The sequence below is a fragment of the Squalius cephalus genome (assembly GCF_949319135.1).
Source record: "Squalius cephalus genome assembly, chromosome: 19".
Classification (NCBI taxonomy): Eukaryota; Metazoa; Chordata; class Actinopteri; order Cypriniformes; family Leuciscidae; genus Squalius; species Squalius cephalus.
The window spans coordinates 24,734,928-24,756,114 of NC_137140.1; the positions used below are offsets into that span (position 1 = coordinate 24,734,928).

At 36.1% G+C, this 21,187-nt stretch overlaps 1 protein-coding gene across 2 annotated transcripts in view; it reads left to right on the plus strand.

The window, feature by feature from the left end:
* tbkbp1 (TBK1 binding protein 1) overlaps positions 1–21,187 on the plus strand; it is a 42,201-nt gene that overhangs the window by 492 nt on the left and 20,522 nt on the right. The window contains exons 2-3 of one of the 2 annotated variants that reach the window (XM_079851290.1): positions 14,424–14,520; positions 18,795–19,036. In XM_079851290.1, the coding sequence (XP_079707416.1) occupies positions 18,812–19,036 (225 nt within the window). In that variant the 5' untranslated portion in view covers positions 14,424–14,520; positions 18,795–18,811. The remainder of the gene's footprint in view (positions 1–14,423; positions 14,521–18,794; positions 19,037–21,187) is intronic. The other variant, XM_079851291.1, reaches the window with a different exon arrangement.

Here is a 21,187-nt window from a genome sequence, read left to right on the forward strand (position 1 = left end):
CTTCGTTTGTCTAAATAGGCTATGAAAACGGGCAGTTTTTGAAACAAAGGGAGACGTTTGCGGTTTGACATCAGCATTGCTGCAAGTAGATCGTCAAATGCAACAAAAATAAAAAAAAAATAAAAAAAACTGTTCTGGAATGGATAGGATCTTTATGGAACACGGCGAATTGAGATTAAACGACCATGGAAATTATATTTAATGCTTTATTTCACGCGATCAATAAGATTTGCCTCAATCTTACACCGAAAATAACCAGTCTGTTGGGAGAAATGACAGTGGATGATGTGTTTTGTCCCGTACAACACTATAAATAACTTTTTCCTTACTGTAGAGCTCTCACGCATGAAGGATGATGTTCAAGATTTCATCCCAACACACAGTTTTGTCATTTATTGGAGGAAAGGTTTATCTTAATATGATCAATTAAAATCGATATACGTCGGAAAATATGTGAAAATAAAAAACTTTAGCGATGAATGAATATATCATTGGCATCATCAGCAGGTTCGCTGTGTTGTGTAATGATGAAACAACAATAGTCCCTGCACAACCGCATTATAGTGAGCTGACGTGGCGAGTGATCGTTATAATCCCACTTAAAATAATTGTTTCAAAGCATTGAATTGTCCAGTGCTGACAGTCTTTAATTCTTAAACGACTATTGTAAAAGTGATCAAACATTATATATAAATATTTTTAAGTTATGTCCAGGTCGTCTGTTGTGTGGTTTAGCAGACGGTCATTTGTAACGATGCACTGGACAGCTCCAGGTGCTGAACCGTTTTAAAAAGTGTGATTGCTTATAAAGGCATTATACATGTAAGATTTACCTTTGATGAAAAGGAATGACATGCCCAGAATTTGGTAGAGCTTTATTTTTTTAAATATCCAGAACAGAAAGAGGAGTAAAATTATTATTTTTTATTTAAAAATTTGACTGGACAAAACATTCTTAAATGCTACTGTAATTCGCCCAAAAAATAAAAGTCATGTCATTATTTACTCACCCTCAACTGTTCTAAACCTGTAGGAGTTCTTTGTTCTGTTGAACACAAAAGGTATTTCGAAGAATGTTTGGTAACCAATTGACTTCCATAGTATGAAAACAAATACTATGGAAGGCAATGGGGGCCGGCAACTGTTTGGTTGCCAACATACTTTATTTTAGAACAACTTGAGGGTGAGTAAATTGTACTGTAAAATATTATACAAAAATACAAAGGATAGATTACCTTAAAGGAATAGTTCACTTACTCATTTACATCATTTACTCACCATGAATTTCTTTCTTCTGCTGAACACAAAGGAAGATATTTTGAAGAATGTCAGAAACCAGACAGTTGACGATAACCATTGACTTCCATAGTAGTAAAAAAATACTATGAAAGTAAATGGGATCCATCAACTGTTTGGTTACTGACATTCTTCAAAATATCTTCTTTTGTCTTCAGCAGAAGAAAGAAATTCATACAGGTCTGAAACAACTTCATGGTGAGTAAATGATGACAGAATTTTCATTTTTAAGTGAACTATTCCTTTAATTTACAAAGAAAATGGTAAAATATAGTTGAAATGTTTTTTAATATCACCTTTTATTACCTTATGATTATTGTATTATTTTAGTGCTTGGTTGGCATGGCATATTATTACATAATTTAATGACATATTCAATTTTGTAATATCTGAAACATTATACCTGTTCTTATAAGTTCTGTAAACCAGCTGCCAATTTAACAAAAAAAAAATGTATAGTGTAGCTTTTGAGTATTGTATTGTTTTAGCGAGGAATGACTGCACAGTCAAAAGATGCTGTCTGATACATTGTTATTCTGCTGGAATTTTTGATAAGTTGTCTCTGATCGCTGCATAGGTCTGCTAAACTCATTTGCAATTTTAACAAAACAAACCTGCACTCACAGTGTTGAGTATGCCACAAAACAAAGCTTCTGAACAAGCTTTGTTTTTGAAAAGCGTGATTTCCACTGCTGACAGGCATTATGCTTTCTCAGTTGCGCTGCGTATTGAAAAGCGAAGTAGAATGGCTGACTGCATCATGTTTTAGGAATTCCTTGAAAGGAAATATTGGCAAGAAATAACAGTGGACTTTGTTGTTTCGCAGCAACTGCCCTGTCTTTTTTTCTTCTTCTCCTCTCTTTGGAGACTTGACTTGATTATTGTACACTTAATTAGTAGCATCAATTTTTTTTCTTTTTTTTTTTTTCTGGTGGGAGACTGTCTGCAGGAGCTAATTTAAGGGTCTGACGTTGGGAGGTGAATCATGTTAGCCTCTCAGCTATTCCCAGTCACAAAGCACTTCTCATGTTGCTCATTATTGCAACATGTTATTATGATTTATGCTGCTTTGAAATGGCTATTTTCAGACCTGTGAAAAGATACGCTGTCTTTTATACTTTGCGTTTTCTTTATTATTATTTTTTTATTCACCTATAAGAAAATGGCCAGCTGTGAGCCAATGGAAAGTGTGTAAGATAAAGATCAGTTTAGAGGAGAAACAGTAATCGGCTGTATTTCTGATAAGGGTCATTTGTAAGTGGCAAGAGACGAGCCTTGCCACCCGTGTCTCCTCTAAAAAGTTACTAGTCCTTTACCTCATCTTTCTCATACAAGCAGATGACACAATTTAGTATTGAGCTAAATAACTGCAAAAAGCTAGTTAGAGGTAATTTGAGCTGCATGTTTTATACAAGCTAAGCAATTTGTGATTTTCAACTTGCATTAATTTTTCATATTTTTAAAATCCAAATGCCTAAAAGTAGTCGCAGTCAAGGCTTGAGTGTCTTTTGCTGTACTCCTTTGAGAGTAAAACAGCTTAAATTCGGCATGAAACGGAAGTTGCAATAGTCTTTTCCTCCCTATTGTGACATACTGTATATCCTAGAGAAATGGCTTCAAGAACAAGAAATAATTTGGGGCCGGGACTTGATTTTGCCCATCAGGAAATGATTGGATTATTACTGTGATCTCATGTGATTGACAGGTTGTCTAGCCTTTTCACCGATAAAAACCTCATCACAGAAGAGATGTCATTGCAACTGGAATGGCAAGTTATTTTGATTAAGGTTTATGAGGGCACGTGAATTAAAAAAAAATAATAATAATAATGATGTGCACATACAGTATAAACCATTTATAATAAATACTGCAATGTTCCATAAAAGATGGGAATTGTCAGTTTTGATTTCACTGTAAAAAAAAAAAGTTGCTGCCTTAAGTTTTTAAGTACAATCAACTTGGATGTTTTAGTCATTTAAACTTAAATTACATTAAACTGACTTTTAAAAATGAGTGTAATCTAAAGTATATAAAGTTGAAAATTGCTTAACTTATTTTGGTGAGTTAAAGCAATGTAAAAACATATGTTGTCATAACTTTGTTTTACAGTGATCATATAATGTTTTACAGTGGAGAAATGATGTGGCAAAATCGCTACCATTTAAATGTACGCTTTTTTCTCCCATCTGACCCTGACGAAAGAACATTATGTCAGTCCCTGTTTCTATATCTGCGAAATCACACTGGCAAGCCTCACCCACATTGAAATCTCATTGGTCTAAAATCTTGCTCTTCATAATTATACATTAAACTTCCCCCATCACTTTAGCATGCCCACTTGTAATACACTTACAAAGTACTTCAGCACCCTGTGGACAGATAATCATGATTCATGGCCAAACTAGTATGATTTCATTACTTTCTCCAGTTCTTTCATACCTCCCATGCATAATTTAGTGTTATGTTTATGTAAGGTACTTGCAGCCTGGCAAACTTTTGCTTGTGGGCCATAGCAACTCACAACGAGCCCTCCATCAGGATGGAATATTCATGAACGCCTGGGCAGGTCACACAGGCCGATGCAAAATACGGCGGGATTAAAATAGAATGAGTCGTTATGCTCAAGGTGACGTGTTGCTTTTTCTCCATGGCCATCCTTCAGACGTTTGACAGATCTCACAAAGCTGTCAGAGAATTCAGTTCCTTCTTCCTGTCTTTTGTTCACATTCTCTCTCTTTAAAAAAAAAAAAAAAGAAAAAGAAAAGTTGCCTGAGGTCCCTCAGGACAGAACAGATGGTAAAATGTTCCTTTTGATCTTCTTTTCAGGTTTCAAGAGTTTTCTGGCTGTCGTTTGAATCACAAACATGCTTTGGTTATTTGAAGACACAGTTTAAGTGCAGAGCATGAATTGGCAATAAGTAGTCAAATGCTTTTTATAGTTATCAGGGCTTCTCTTGCTATCTTGTCTGTGATGGTCTAGCACTGTGTGAATCTTTCACACAGCCAGACTAACAAACAAACTGCTTGTAAGTGACAAGAAAAAAAAATACAAAATTCAACAAAACTATAGTTTTAGGGCTAATTGATGTCATTTGGCCCTAACAGATTAGAGAGGTGTTGTCACATTTGGATTGTTGAAGATTTTAGTGGTTTTCAATATTTAGTTGTGATTAAAGATTAGTTTTAAGTAAATAATCAATGAAAAGTAATTTAATTTAATTTAACTGTAAATGAGTATGCACAACTGCATTTCCAAAATTGGCTAATACCGATAAATTTAATACTGATATTAGGGCTGTCAAACGATTAATCGCGATTAATCGCATCCAAAATAAAAGTTTGTGTTTACATAATATATGTGTGTGTACGGTGTATAATTATTTTCTATATATAAATACACACACATGCATGTATATATTTAAGAAATATTTGCATGTATATACTGTGTATATATATTTATATTATTTATAATTTATATTATATATAAATATTTTATATATAAATAACACATTTTTCTTAAATATATATGCATGTGTGTGTATTTATATATAGAAAATAATTATACTCCATACACACACATATATTATGTAATCGCGATTAATCGTTTGACAGCCCTAAATATATATACCATTCATCCGTTAATGTTAGCTATTGTTCCTCAGTTACTATAAAGTAACTTTTATATTATGGATAATTATACCTGGGTTGGCTAAGAGTCAGGAGTGAGGAGTGTCTGGGTCAGCGATATAAACAAAACCTTTGAAAAACCCTGTTAAAGTATGTTTATGAATTTATAGATATCATGGAGTTGCTTTATTGCTTGGGGATGTGATAAACGAAACAACGTTTAATTATCGTTTTTTTCCCCTCATACATGTTACTACAAATAACCATTTGTAGCTGGGCCAGAGAAAATGTTAGTTGGCCAAGTCAAAATCTCAACTGGCCCAATCAGGCCTGCAGGAAAATCCTTCTTGTCAAGAGTTAGGCAGTTTTATTCTGCAGTTTGAAGCCTTTCTGCCAAAATTGATTGATTGCCGGATTGTCAAAAGCCCGGCTGCTTGGCAGGAAGCAGTTTTTTCTCATTTGTGAGTACTTCAACATATCAGAGTCAAGCGCATGGAGCGATTTTTCAAAGATGACATCTCCATTCTGCCCTCATCCTTATGCCGTTCCTGTGGTTTGCATTCATCACCGTGTCACGATAATGCTTTGTCCACACACTCTGAATGCGGGTCAATAGCAAGGTTACGGTCATCTGATTGAAGCCCAACCAAATGTTCCCCCACCATGCCTTTGCATTGTAGGTAGTAATTTATCACATAGGAACAGTGAAAGGATATTCACAGTACTTTAGAATGACCTCTGGATGTGGTCGGGTGGACAGAGAGGTGCCCTTTGTATTCTCCCTTTCAAAACGCTGACGCTCTTGCGGATATATCAACTCCCCCTCTCTTTCCATTTCATTCTCCTCATTTTGTTACCTACCTACCTACCCATTTTGTCTTTCTCTGATAGTCCTTGCTTGTTGTGCTCTGTCATTTTCCCTCTATATCCCCACAGTGCATTTCCGTTTATCTTACATAACTGGAATCAGAGGTGATGACCTTCACACTCCTCTATGCAGTGCAGTCACTCTCTGGGAATTGCTGGCCATAAGCAAGCCACAGGAACTGATGTCTTCTCTTTGCTTCCTCATTTGAATCTGACTTGGGATTGTCATTTATGAATGACATACATACCACAGATAAAAACTACTGTTCATAATCTGGGGTTTCTTGACTATTTGGTCTTAAGGAAGCCCTTTATAATTTCTCTGGTTTACGTTCAAATGTCTGGTTTAGACGGCTTGACAAAATGGAACACAACTGTCTAAACTGTCTTTTCGTTTGTTTGTTTAAAAAAAAAGCCTTTTATGCTCACCAAGGCGGCATTTATTTGTTAGAAAAAATTATAAAAACAGCAATACTGTGAAATGTTATTACAATTTAAAATAACGGTTTTCTGTTTTAATATATTTTAAAATGTAATTGGTTTCTGTGATGCAAAGCTGAATTTCTGTGTCACATGATCTTTCAGAAATCATTCTAATATATTAAGTCATATTATTATTATTATTATTATTATTATCATCATCAATGTTGAAAACAGTTGTGCTGCTGAATATTTTGTTGAAACCATGATTTTCCCCCCAATTCCTTGATGACTAAAAAGTTCAAAAGAACAGCATTTTTTTTAAATAGTTTTTTTTTTAAATGTCATGTTTTATTCCATGCTGAATAAAAGTTTTAATTGCTTAAAAAAGCATACTAATTCCAAACTTTTGTATGGTAGTGTACAGTATGTGTGCATAAACCAAAGGTTAGAAATAATGTATACTTTAAATACAGACCTTCTACTGCAGAAAGTCCCACAAAAATGGTGGATGTCACAAAACGGTGGTTTTGATGCTTTAAAAGATATAAATCTAGAAGCACAACTTCTGAGAGAGTTTTATCATGCTAACAGTCCAACCGATTGTTAGCATGCTAATGCATAGCATTCAAAAGCATTCTCTGAGAAGTTACATCTCTAAATTCATCCCATTTAAATCGTCTCTTTTAAATATAATATTATTTCAAATTAGTTATGGTATTATGAAATTATTAATGGAATAGTTATCATGTTTGCTTTAACTTTAAAATTCTTTGCGTTTTAAAAGAGATTAATTTTAACTAGTCTGCCATCTTGACCCATCCCAGGCCTTTATGTGTGCTTTTGTACTGCATTGCAGGAGGTATGGATTGTGTTGTTGCTTGCATGACCTTTACAACGTATTCAGACACGTTTCTACCCAATGCTTTTAAGGTTCAACAGTCTCCCTGGAAGCAGTTGCTACGTGTTACTGAGTTGCTTAGCATTATTGCCCTCAATAATGCCATGTTGTGGTTGTGATGTCGTACATGCAAACCCAAGCTTTTGATTTTCCAATTATCAGTAAAGAACGCCTGACTAATGGGTTGCTGTATGAAAGTGATAATATTCTGTGAAGTGATGGCTTCAGTAGCCCACACAAAGCACAAGGCCTTACCATGGAGGCGTAACGTAATATACCTATGTATCTATAAACGAGAAGGAGCGAGAAGAGCAGGTGGGGGGGGGGGGAGAGGGGGAGGGTGGGTTTATGAGACGCACATTAGGGTGAAAAATGAATCTAGGGAGGAAGTAACAAGATAAGAGGGGAGAGAAAAGCGGCAGAAGGGAAATGAGGTGAAAGTACGAGTAAGAGAAACGCAGGACGACAGTGGCAACTCGTGTTTGCTAGACATTGCTCTGGAAATATTATCATTGTCTTTCTCTCTCAAGGAAAACCAGGTTACCCACTTATTTGCTCTCGGTGCCGGACTGCTATAATTCCCCTAGGTGGTCCTAAAAATAACAGTCCACTTTTCCACAGCGTTTCCTCAGTCTTTCTTACTGCCCCTCTGGCAGTGCACATTGTTGACAGAGATGCTATCGGGGGAATGAAATTGTCACTAATAAACTAGCAGACTTATTGGCAACCCAGGCTCACTGGAAATACATACAGTACCTGTGTTCCCCTGAAAGGTTACCGCTTTATTGCGTAAAATAACGTACTACCTACACTAAACTCTACCCTACACCTAACCAAACGTGAGATTAAAACATTTATTGAGGCAACCATGCCATTTTAGCTTATATTGCAAGTCTTTGAGCTCTTTTATCATGACTTATGTTTCATGGGACTCATACCCGATCGTTCCGCATCACAAGTGCAATGCTGTACCTGGTGAGCTACCAAGAAGGTTTATTACATCCAAAAAACATACATTTGGTTATGTGATGCAGACATCAAAATAATTTACAAACCATGCACTATGGCAAAAAAGCATTTTGAATTCATAACATACTATTGTGCAAGAAATTGTGCAAAAATAATTCTTTATTAAAGGTGCATTGTGTAATATTTAGGAGGATCTGTTGACAGAAATGATATACAGTGGTGTATAAAGAGCTTACATAATGAACTGTTATGTTTTTATTACCTTAGAACGAGCCATTTCTATCTACATACACTGCGGGTCCCCTTACATAAATAGCCATTTTGTGCTACAGTAGCCCTAAACGGACAAACTACTACAGAGCATGTTTCGTCACTATGTTGTTCTTCGCACAAAGAAGCTAGCTAAAGTCAGCTAATAAAACACTGAAACAATGATATTCACAATAATATATTGTTTTAATTAATAATTAAGTAAACATAATTTCTTAATTTATCTTTGTAAAGAAACCTCATTGCTTAACTGGCTACACTCTGCTGTCTCAGACGACAACATCTTTTCCTGCTGGCCACCGTTACTTCTGTTGGTTGCAATTCGTAACCTCACCACTAGATGCTGCACACACTAAAAATCACACACTGCACCTTTAAATGATAATCTGTCCTTGTAATCATCATTTGTATATAATGGAACAAAAGTTTTTGCCGATTTACTGCCTCTAGGGTTAATTTCAGCTGGAAACTGCAATGAATTGTATGTAAAGGTATGTTTCTGGAGTTTTGCTGAAATTTAGGTTGAGGCAACCTACATTTCGTATTTCCAGTTAGTCTAGGTTGGTTATTAGCTGTTAGCAGTACCACATTTAGAAACAATATCAAGTCTATAAAACACGTAAAAACTCCACGAAGTGCAACAAGCGTATCGGTGAGAACACTCATTTAAACAGCATACACACTGGGACATTTGACTACACATGACTTTTTTGACTATTGATACTGCTTGCAATCGTGATGCAATGGTAGGTTGGGTATACGGGACATAAATTAAGCCTTTAAATAAAAGGGTTATTGAGTTGTTTACACTGTCATATACAATAAAAGAGCCTGCACAGCGACAGAAAATAAAAATAAAAAAACACAGAAAACCTGCCTACCTTACAAAACACAATCTGCACGTAAAAAACATAATTCAACATATAAATAACACTTTTTTTAAATAGCGCACTTAAAAGTGTTTATTACAAATAATTTACTAAATGCTAAAAATGAATAAATGTAAATGAACAAAGATTTACAATCCAGCACTCCCACTTCCCTCGCCCCTGTAAATTTATATCCAAATATCACTTCTATCACAAAATAGTCACCAAATATGGAACCTTGACAAACAGACCTTTCCGACGATGTGTGTTTAGTCCAGATTAGAAAAGGTTTTGATTATAAAGTAATTAAAATAAATTGTGTAATATGAAACCTAACACCGCCCACTGGGGGAGGAGCCCGCTAAAAGAATTTAAAGTTCTGTTTCCATGGTAACGCAGCATCCAATTTCAAAATGGTTTTCACAGGATGAATTTTTAGCTTATACGCTTTCGAATGACACCTAATTTATGATGAGCACTAAAATATGTGATTGGAAAAAAAGGCAATAAAAAAGAGCGCCTAGCGACCCTCTAGCGGGACGGTGACATTTAAGGGGTTAAATGTTGTTTGAATGCAGTCTCAGCCTCTGATGCATTTTGCACACAAAACTGGGAAGCATGTGGCAAGCAGTATTCTGATTTTACCTTTTTTTTTGTTATTCTTCACTGAAGTGTTTCCATCCACATATTTTATGCACATTTTGGAAAAAATCCTAAAAATGCGCATAAAAAACGTATGCGCTCAATTGAGACGGATACATTTTTCATTCGATAAGTATACATGCACATAAACTAGGATTGAAACACATTTATAGAATAAATCCCTCTATTCTTAACAAAAAACTCTTGTGACTTAACAGTGAATGTGATTGGATAACTGGACTAACCAGCTGACCAATTTCATTGCACTGCATTTCAAATGTTGGTTTGATCATTCTGTAATGCCTGAGCCAATTGCATTCCCAAACACCAGTGGCCTCATGTATAAAACTTTCCGTAGATTTCTATGTAAAAGTTGGGCGTACACAGAAAAGTTTTCAGATTTATAAAACCAGAACCTGCAGAAAATTCCCTGTATAAAACCAATTCAGCAGAAGATTGTGTGTATATTCATCTCCTCACCGTTTCTTCCCCTAAATAACCATATATAGAGCTTACAACACCTAGTTTTACTATGCATAATGTCATCTGCATTTCATTTCCATGCAAATTTCAATCCATATTGAAAGGTACAAGACAGTCTGAATATGTATGGGTCTCAGTCAGTTTATATTAATTGAAAATTTGCATAACAAACATTTCAGTATAGAACAGCTTGAATCGCCAATGTGCTATTCTGACATTTTCCTCAGATAAAATAGTCTCTGGTGTTGGCATATGCAGACTACTATATATATATCTATATATTTATCTATTTGTTTATGAATGTGTGGGTGTTTGTTTGTTTGCATGCACACGTGCGTGTATTGTGAAATGGCTTTCACGCTTTTTTTTTTTTTTTTTTTGTGTGCGTTTTCTGTGCGTGGGAATCCAACATCGTGATGCTGCCACTCACACTTCGCCAATCCCTGCATGAGTTTCTTCATCTTCTCCACTCCTCGTTTCTGATCTTCATGTTTCTTGGAGTGTTGCACGATCAGCCATTCCCAGGCCCCCTCCTTCACATTCCTCCTTTTTCTCTGAGAAAAACTAATGCCGGAGCAGATGCTGATCACCTCTTCTCTCCACATGCGTTCGTGTGACATCAGAGCCTGCCTGCCTGCCTCTGATTGTCTCGGGAGGCATTCATTGCAATGTGTTCGTCTCTGCTGGGTTCACTGGTGTGGGTGTGAGACCACAACATCCTTTTTGTAACACCCAGTTTAATCAGAGCCAATTGTTTATTTCTCCTTTTTCATGTCTCTATACTCCCTGAAACCTGATTTCCAGAGTGAATGTTTTTTAGACATTCACTGGAAGTGTTAAATGTCCTTGCTAAGGACACTTCAGAGCTTTCACTTTGGTAATGCAGTAATACATCAACACATAGAGCGGAAAAACTGACACGCACATATATGAAGGAAGTGCATTCTGCAAGTGCAAGCCAATGTTTTCCGATAAGTCATTCCTCCGCGCGCCCCTCCTCTTTGCTGAAGTTGCTATGTGACGGAACAATGAACTAGAACACCTAGTGAACAGCGCTCAGGGTGCTGACTTCTATTATTGATTTTGTATCATCACAGAGTCACTGCTAGGTGTGAAGAGGGGGGAGCTCATTTTGTTTATGTGTCAGTACTGAATGTATTACATTCATTTTGAATAATGTACCCATAAGCTGCATGCATTCTTCACTTAACTTTCCTCTGTCCACCATCTTCATTTCTTACATACTGGTCAGTGTTGTACTGTCTAGATGGACGGATGGAAGGATAACTTTTACATTTAACATAATATCTATCTATCTATCTATCTATCTATCTGTCTGTCTGTCTGTCTGTCTGTCTGTCTGTCTGTCTGTCTGTCTGTCTGTCTGTCTGTCTATCTATCTATCTGTCTATCTATCTATCTGTCTCTTCGTCTGTCCGTCCGTCTGTGATGGATGGGTGGATAGTAAAAAGTGAACAGTTGGATCAACTTTAAAAAATTACTTCAATTGGTAACACCTAAAGAAATTAAGTTTTCTCAACTTAAATTATCCCGTTTTTCATGATAAAACATGATCATTTAAGTTGAGAAAACTTAATTTCTTTAGGTGTTACCAATTGAAGTAATTTTTTTAAGTTGATCCAACTATTCACTTTACAGTGTACATGGATAGATAAAACTTGCAAATTCGAATTGTAATTATAAAATGAATTGAAATTTAAAGAAATAAATTCTCATAATGACTCATTTTTAACTAGGAAAGCAAAAACAAACTTCGAATTTTAGCGTGACAGCTTTGATTGATTTTTTGGGGGAGAAAAAAAGAGCCTTTTATAGATAGATAGATAGATAGATAGATAGATAGATAGATAGATAGATAGATAGATAGATAGATAGATTCATCTTGTGAGCGTACATGATTTTTCAAAAGCACTATTCTTGACTTTAGGAGGAAAACTTTTTAATGAGGAACAAATTACGGAGTGCATCATTAGCGGCTTATGTAAAATTTCTTCTAATTTTATAACTAGGGGAGAGGTGGGTTTGTAGTTACATGCCAAAAATGGACAGGTAGATAGAGGCTAACAGTTAAAATCCTGCTGAAAAATACAGCATAAGGAATGTTGACCAGCATGGGAGTGGGGTTTTGCTTGAAAACAGCATGACTATGCAAGCACAGACTGGTTTGGTTTAGTGCTGGTCTAGCTGGTGGACAAGCACTAAACCAAACCAGTCTGGACCAACATGGAATTCATGCTGTTTTATGCTGGATTTTTCTGCAGGGATAAGCTCAAGAAGAAAATCTGGAGGTAGAAAGGTGAAGATGTTAGTGGATGAATAGACAGAGTGAGTGAAAACTAAACCCAGAAATAGGATGATGAGGAGCAGCATAGTTAGAAAGAGAGAAAGGAGAGGTGCAGTATAGTGAGCTGTGAAATTTAACTAAATCTTTTTTTTCTTTCTCCCCTCTCATCCATCTCCAGTTCCACCTACGGATGCAGCACCCACACCTGCTGTGCTTTGCTTTTCCTGTGCTCACCTTCCTATCGCTCTGCCCTGAACACATCACACATGCATTCGTTTGTCAGCTAAAACCCTATCAAATGGCCTCTTTGCATTACATTGTTTACATACATGCTACATAACATAATGTTTCAGTGTGAGACAGACACACTCACAAACCTCTTTAGTGCATTATATGCTTCTACATGAGAACGCCACATACTAGCATGGCTATGAACAACAAAAAGAGCACATTAGCTCATAGTTTGTAGTTGTGACTGTGGTAGAATCTATCTCCCTTACTCCCACTCCATGGTAAAAATACACGTGTACTTGCTCTGATTTGCCCACGAGGCTCAACCACAGTCCCTCTGCAACACCCACTCAGTTATGTTGCTACTCGTGCCAACTTGTGCCTGCCCGATCTTCACTCCAAAGTAGGCGTTTTGCTATCAATATGGTCAATACAGTTGCCCAATGCGAGTTACTCACAGGGAGTCTGTTTCTAACTTAGATGCAGTAAAAATTACATTAGTCAGAGAAATTTGACTGTAAAAAAAAAAAAAAAAAGTTTTGCTTTAAAGTTTTTAAAGCCACTAAATTACTAAAAACTGAAAGGAAAAGCAAAAATATGACTAGATTCTGTAGATGCTAGGTATTTTCATAATGTTACAGATTTAACTAATCAGGGCTCAACAAACACAAAACACAATTTCTGTCACCTTAATGCACATATTTACTCTAAAAAAGAGTTTATCAAGCATTGATACATTGAGGTGTCTTCAGCACATATTCAAAATTTGCATTAAAATACTTCAAAAGTTTTATACATACATATACATCTTTTTTTTTTATTATTCCTTGCAAGCTTAAACATTTGGTTTTACTGTGAAATATTAAGCATTAAAGATTACAGAATCCTACTAATTTAAATATTACCAAGGTAACATTATGTAGCTGGCTAAAATAGTTTCTTTATATATATATATATATATATATATATATATATATATATATATATATATATATATATATATATATATATATATATATATATATATATTAATGTTTTGTGCGTTTTGTATTAATAATGATAATAAATTAAGTTACATTATAGCTATATCATTTATATTAAATGCAAATTACATTAATTGTAACTTTTTTTGCAAAGATATCTTAACGTTTAATAAATAATGCAAATATATTTCCTTCTGACACATATAAAAGGAAAAATTTTAAAATAATAAATATATAATGGGGCTAAATATTATCTACTGGCTGGCCATTCCATTCGTTTTAAAGAATGAAGGATGTATTATACAGTATATTGTGTTTTGGGGTATTAAAATATGTGATTTTGCTCTTTTATTGTCATCCCATCTCTTGTATCCAATTACATTTTGTCATGCTTGTGTTATGGCTGTATCTCCCAATAAAGTGTAGGATGCATAGATGTGTATGTAGGCATATTTTTGCTTGTGTGTGTGTGTTTGTGTGTGTGTGTGTGTGTGTTTGTGAAGATACACCTGTAGAACCGCTGTGGTCATTTTATTTTTTTCTTTCATTTTTTATCACAGGCAGTCACACTTCTCCTGCAGCCCTGCTAATCGTCGGCCAAGTGAGGGGCCACAAAGCATGCCAGAAATACACATAAACACCCCACTGAAATAACAGGTGTGTGTGTATGTGTGTGTGTGTCTGTTTGTGTCTGCACCATGATATGGCATTATAGCAGCCAGATTCCCCGTGACAAAATGGGCTTGAGTCCGATACGACTGTGTCCTGCTGTCTGTATTTGCATGTGGCTTGTGGTAAATGTTTAGGATGACAGCCAATTTCATGAGCAAGTGTGACTGAAGGAAATTATGCAATAGCACTGTCTACAGAAGAGAGTTGGATGCTGGCGTTCCTAAATTTTGGATAGTTGGTTTGACAGATTATTAAATAATTCAGAGGGTGTACGTGCTGATCTACCAGTTAGAACATTAGCATCATTTCAAGAAAATGTGATGCCCACCACATTATTAAGGCAAACGATGTTCGTTTCAATCTCATAATGATTTTAGTGACTTTACAATGAGCACATTTAAATGCGAAATGGTTGTTTTTGCAAATGAGACACATTAATTGAGGAAATGTACACATTTTAAACCCCCAAATAATGTGCTTACATATACATTTGGGTATTAATTCATTGCTTTAATTACTTTTTTTTTTTTTTTTTTTGGTCATTTAATAATGATGAACTGCAAACGAGTTCCTGAAAAAATCTCTGTGCGAATGTGTGTGTGAGAGAGAGAAAGTGTGTGTCCATGTCTGTGCCAGTGCCATTTAGGCCCCAGGTAACAAATGACTTCCTGTGGTAATTGCTCTAATGAAGCAGGGAGGAGAGCTGTGGAATTCTTAATAGGTGTGCGGAGAGTGTAAGTGTTAGGTGCAGGGGAGAGAAAGACAATAGGTGAGATGGAGGAAGATGGGAAGATAGATGTCTGGTGAGCTAGCCATGGAAAGATTCTGTCCCATTTGTCTGTTTTCTTTTGTATCTTGCCAGGGTTTTAAACCCTGACAAATTGTCAGATCCATGTATAATCCATGTGCTTAAATTCTTGTTTTCGCTGAGACTGGAATGGCTGTATGTTTGTGCAAGAGCAGCATTCTTGTCAATAGGAAGCAGGGGAATCATGCATCTATTTGTTTTAGGGGGCACCAGTGGCAGGAATAAAAACATTTTAACAACGGACTTGTCTTATGTAAGTCTAACAATAGTTTTTAATCAGTGAGCAATGAGACCCAGATTGAAATACTGGTTGCAGTGCTGGGTAGTTAGTTAGTAACTGATTATATGTCATCTGGATTATGTAATCAGATTCCAAAAATTAAGTACTTGTAATTAGATTGTTACATTTTAAAATACTCGTAATCCAGAGTATTATTCATTGTATCAATTTTAGTAGTTTTGTCCAGATGATGATGATGATGATGATGATGATGATGATGATGAAAGAGTTCAAACAAACAAAAGATTTATTAATAAAACAAGCTCAAGTTATCCACAAGTAGAAAGGCTTCGTAACTGTGACTCACAAAAACCATGGTAACAAATAAAGAGCGGGAAACCGGTAACTGAGAAAAACAAACTAAAAGTCCATAATACGAAAACAAAACAGGCAGTCCATTACAGTAGTAATATGTTTTAACTTTATTTATAAAAAAATAAAGTCAGAAATATATTATATACAAAATATATACAAATATATACAAAAATTACAAAATTTATTTGTGCTTCACTCTGAAACATGCAGCACATTATATTTTACATTATAATAAAGAATTGTATATTTCTTACTTGTAATATAATTATTTATAATTTTTTAATATTTATATATATATATATATATATATATATATATATATATATATTCTAATAAAGGAATATATATTTTTATTTTTCATAAACCACGCAAAATTGCAGACGAACTTGACAGCCAGTCAATGCCATTTTTATTGTATGAAAAAGAGCAACATTGACATTTTCATAATTTATTTTGAATTCCACAGGGAAAAAATGTGCAACCCTATCGGATTGACCAAATGTAATTAGGTGATTTCTGACTGCTGTGTATTAGCCAAACATTTTTTTTTTTACTATGATAATCATGCAACTATTTTATCAGAGAAACAGATTATATGGGCATGCCACTTCATTATGTTTGCAATAACATAGACATCACATGAGATAAGTGCATTGTGCTGCAACTCCTTCTGCAGCACACAGAGAAGCCCTGAGTGAGAACACACTCGCATTAATGTAGTGGGTTGGAATGTCTCTAAAGTGATATTCTTCCACCTACACACATTCACACCTTCATCAGAAGAGCAATCTCTCCCCCATGGTCATGCTGCTTAGCCATGCCTGTGCGAATGTATTGGTGTGAGTGGGTGTTTTTCTGGATTACCCTGAAGGATGGAGAGAAAGAGAGGGAGTAGAATACACCCAGGAAGAGGTCCAAGGCTTCTTTGTATGTTTTTTTAACATTGGTACGCAATTGATCAAAAATAGCTTACTAAGTAAGAAGCATCTGACTCATTTTGTGTGCAGTTAAATCTCCTCACACCTCCGTGGTGTATCAGATGGCCGAGCTTATGCTGCATACATATCCATATTATCTTAATAAAAGCTTACTCCATGTTATCTATACATGTTTGAGTCCTGCCTTGGTGTTGAGTGCAGTATTGTCTAGTGTGAATGTGTGTTGTTGATGACACTGCATCGATTCATCATAGTGTGGACAGTGGGCTGTGAAGGCAACACACGGGACTTATAGAGCTACACCTCTACACACATGGCTGCCTGACACATCATGCATTCAAGTCAGGTTCAATGTCTTTGAGCAGTTAGTACAGTTACCAATTTTCCAAAATTTGGAAAGCTGTTCCAAAATATTAGGATGCACAATGTATTGTTACAAATTATTATTATTATTATGATTGGTTATCGGCCAATATTATAATAAATAATAAAATATATTATTATAAATTCTATAAAACTTTATTATACAAAACTAATAATCTTGTTTAGTTATAGAAAAATAACAATTTAGTAACGCTGATAAATGTAGTCTTTAGCCAATTGTGCACTATTATTCAAAAGTTTGAGATCAGTATGATTTTTTTTTTTTTTTTTTTTTTTATTAATACTTTTATTCAGGAATGATGCATTAAACATAATCAAAAGTGGCAGTGCATTTTATATTCATGAAAGAATTCAGAAAAATGGATCACCCTAAAATGTATATTATAATTTTGTGGTGCCTTAATTTACTTTTCAAGTTGATTTTAGTTTATATTTCATTTTTTATTTATTTAGACGAAATCTTATATAATGTTGATAACCATTTAAATACCGGCTTATAATTAATGGCCACAATTGTAATATTAGCATTATAAATGTTGTTTGGATTTTTTTTTTTTTACAACTGTACATAATCAAAGCTAAAATGTATGGATACAAATTATTTCAGTCTAATAACAAATGGGCCAATTACAAAATATTACAAGTATACACAATATTATGTATTGAGTTGTTAGCTTAGCAACATGCAAACAGCAAACGATTGCCATCGATTGTGAGTCATATCTCCTGTGTGGTTTGTGTGAGAAGCACTATTTATATGACGCATAGAGTTGCTGCCTATGTAGAGCGCTCCAAATCTGTCACTTAAGAGGTTTCGTTTCAGATAGGATGCTGCCTTAAAGACGACAGCTAGGCAGCTCATTAGGTTTCGCAACACAGTTTATATGTACACTATCAATAAAAAATGTAAATTATTGCTGATTTTTGACATGCCCAATTTTCTCTCCAGCAAATTTAATGTCAAAATTTGCTGACCCTGTAGAAGCTTGTAAGAAATGGCAGCTGTACTTGTGATCTCAGTCATTGTTGCTAGGCGGTGATGTCATCCTCTTAGCAGCACAGCATGTACTTGAATCAGGTCATGCCGCTCTGCCCTTTTATGTATCTCTGGCTTTTGTCTTCCTGAATAATTGATGACGTCTTATTGACTGTGGTCGGTCCATATTTCCCCCCTAAAAAATGACCAAACATATCCAGAAAAGCTAAAGGGCATGTGGTCGAGAAAGAAAACAACCTTGGTCTTCAGATGCTTTTGAAGACCAAAAGACGCTTTTGTTTGGTGCGGTTTGGTGGTTTGTGGCATGGATGTCAATACTAATGAGAAGTGTGGTTGAGAAAGGAAATAATTATCCTGAGTGAGGGTGAAGTGGAGCTTATAAAGGGAAGAGCACGCTCAATAACAGAACCATTGAATAAGTGATGAGAAGTCGTGATAAATTATGTTCAAGATGAAAGGACGAACCTCCCAAGGCTGATTAGCTCACATTTTTGATGCACATAAACAACCTTTCTCTTTCTCTCTCACATCTCACAGGTTGAGGATCAGGAGTCATGGAGTCTCTCTTCGGGGGCCAGTTGGGCTTGCTGGGGGGTAACGAGGGTCTGAAAGAAGATGGCTGTGGGGTGGGCTGGTCCGGCTCTCCCTTATCAGAGGATATGTACTCTGCCTCCCACTTCGCCCTCATCAGCGCATACCAGGACATTAAGACTCGACTGGCTGGCCTCGAGCGAGAGAATGCAGACATCAAAAGAAAACTCAAGATTTACGAGATAAAGGTACAAAACGCCTCAAAGGTCCTTTAGCCTCAGATATCAGCAGTGGTCACCTTAGATGTCGGCCGGTGTTGTAACTACCGATAGTGTGGACTGGCATTGGTAGACATTTATTGTCCACATGCTACTGTAGATAAAATAGTCTGTTAAACCTAATTAAAATGTTAAAATGAGTCATTTTCAAATGGCGTTGCCTATCAAATTAGTTTTTACTTTACCACAGTGTAGGGATGCTTAAAGGCCCATTGAAGTACCTTTGAACACGCAGCTTTGTATAATGCGTTGACGTAATTTCCACTGAAACAGGAAGCTAAGGCGGGGCATATTGAATGGCCCCTCACCCTTTTAAAATAGCCAATAGCGTTTAGTTTACCTCACAGACTGCAAGTCGTACTTGACAGCACCATGGAAGCGAATCTGAGCGCTGATGATACGTTGGATTCAATAATAGAGATGTGAAGAAATTCTAGCCATTTCATTCTTAACCAACGTACAGTTAGAAAACGGAATAAAACTCGAGCGTTTGAGCAACCGAGCACACATCTCAAACCCATATTGCTCCGTGAAGTGTCAACGGTTGCTTTGGCCAGGTGGTATTTATAGCATAGGGAGTGGGGCTATTTAGATTCTAGAGAGCATTTGATTGGATTTGATTGGATTTGTTTTAATGTTTATGTCTCCTAAATGCGAATTTTGTTATTGATTTGGAACACACCAGCTTATTCATAACCTTAAGGCTAACATATTCATACTAAAAGCTAAAAAACTTAAATTTTGATTTCAGGGGGCCTTTATATATATATATATATATATATATGACATAATCATCCAGTCAAAATTAGGGTGTAGTAGACATCCTTGTTAGCCCTAAACCCTTTTCTCCTGCCTCATCTCACATCAATGCAGAGACTGTGACATGGTCACAGACGTTGAATATAGGACATTTAATCAGAGTGAAGTAGAGTGGACACACGTAGCAAATGATAATATGGTTACCTCACGCACAGCAGAGAACTGCGCTGAGAAAGAGCATAAAGCAATAATTAAACTAACCACTTCATGTATCAAGCAAGCCTACTTGATGCTGGTAGATGCCAAATGTTTTAAATAACTGTTGTGGAGTTGCTTTACAGTTTTCTTGTGAAATTATAGTGATCTTTGTGAGTTCAGCAGCTGAATACTGATTTAAGCTTGTCAGAGTTTATGCTAAGCAAATAACATTGAGTTGATTAATGACTGTGGCATGACAGCACTCATTAAGAGCTGTGCCTGCTTCATGTATGAAAGAGCTTTATTTATAGGCCAGCTGACACGTGAGCCGAGCTGTACATGAACAAGTGTGCATGCTCTCTGTAATTAGCATGTCACGCATCCACATAAAAACGCACAAAGCCACTTATACACACAATGCAAGATGCTCCTGATGATGTTTAGATCGCTGTTAGGAAAGTAGATCACGTCTCTATTAATAATTAAACATGAACACGTGATTATTATTCACATTTAGATGAGAATGTTTATCTTCCTTGGAGTACAAATCAGGAGCACAATGCTTGTGCTGTGCAGTAACACACTCAACAGAGTGTGCAGCTGGTTCATTTGATGTGATCTTTTCGTACGACTAGGTAGGTTGGACAGATTCCAGGTCTCTGGGGAGCTGCAGGTTGTAGCTGCTCCAGACTGGGTATTTTTAAAGCTTTTTGGGTTGGCCCTGCCCAAACATATGCATGTATACGCACCAAGGATGGCTAGGCTCTGAAGAACAGCTGTTTTTGCAGAAGGAGAGAGAGAGAGAGAGAGAGAGAGAGAGAGAGAGCCTCCAGGGTTCTGCGTTCACTATGGCTCACTGCCTAGTAAAGGGCTAAAAGTGGGGAGCAAATGCACACGGCTCTCAAACCTTGTGGGAGTAAAAATGTATAAGATCCAGCACATCAGTGCACACAGCATCTACTGCTATATATTATAGTGTGTATACTGTATGTCCTGGCAATTACCTAAAACACCATGATGAATACTGGTTTTACATATGTTTAGGTAAGTCTAATCATATGCTGCTAAATTGCAGATGAACTCTATCCCATCTGAGGGCAGTAAATAAAAAGGTCTCCAAAAAAAAAATCATTTCGGTGTTGCAAATACACTATTGTTCAAAGG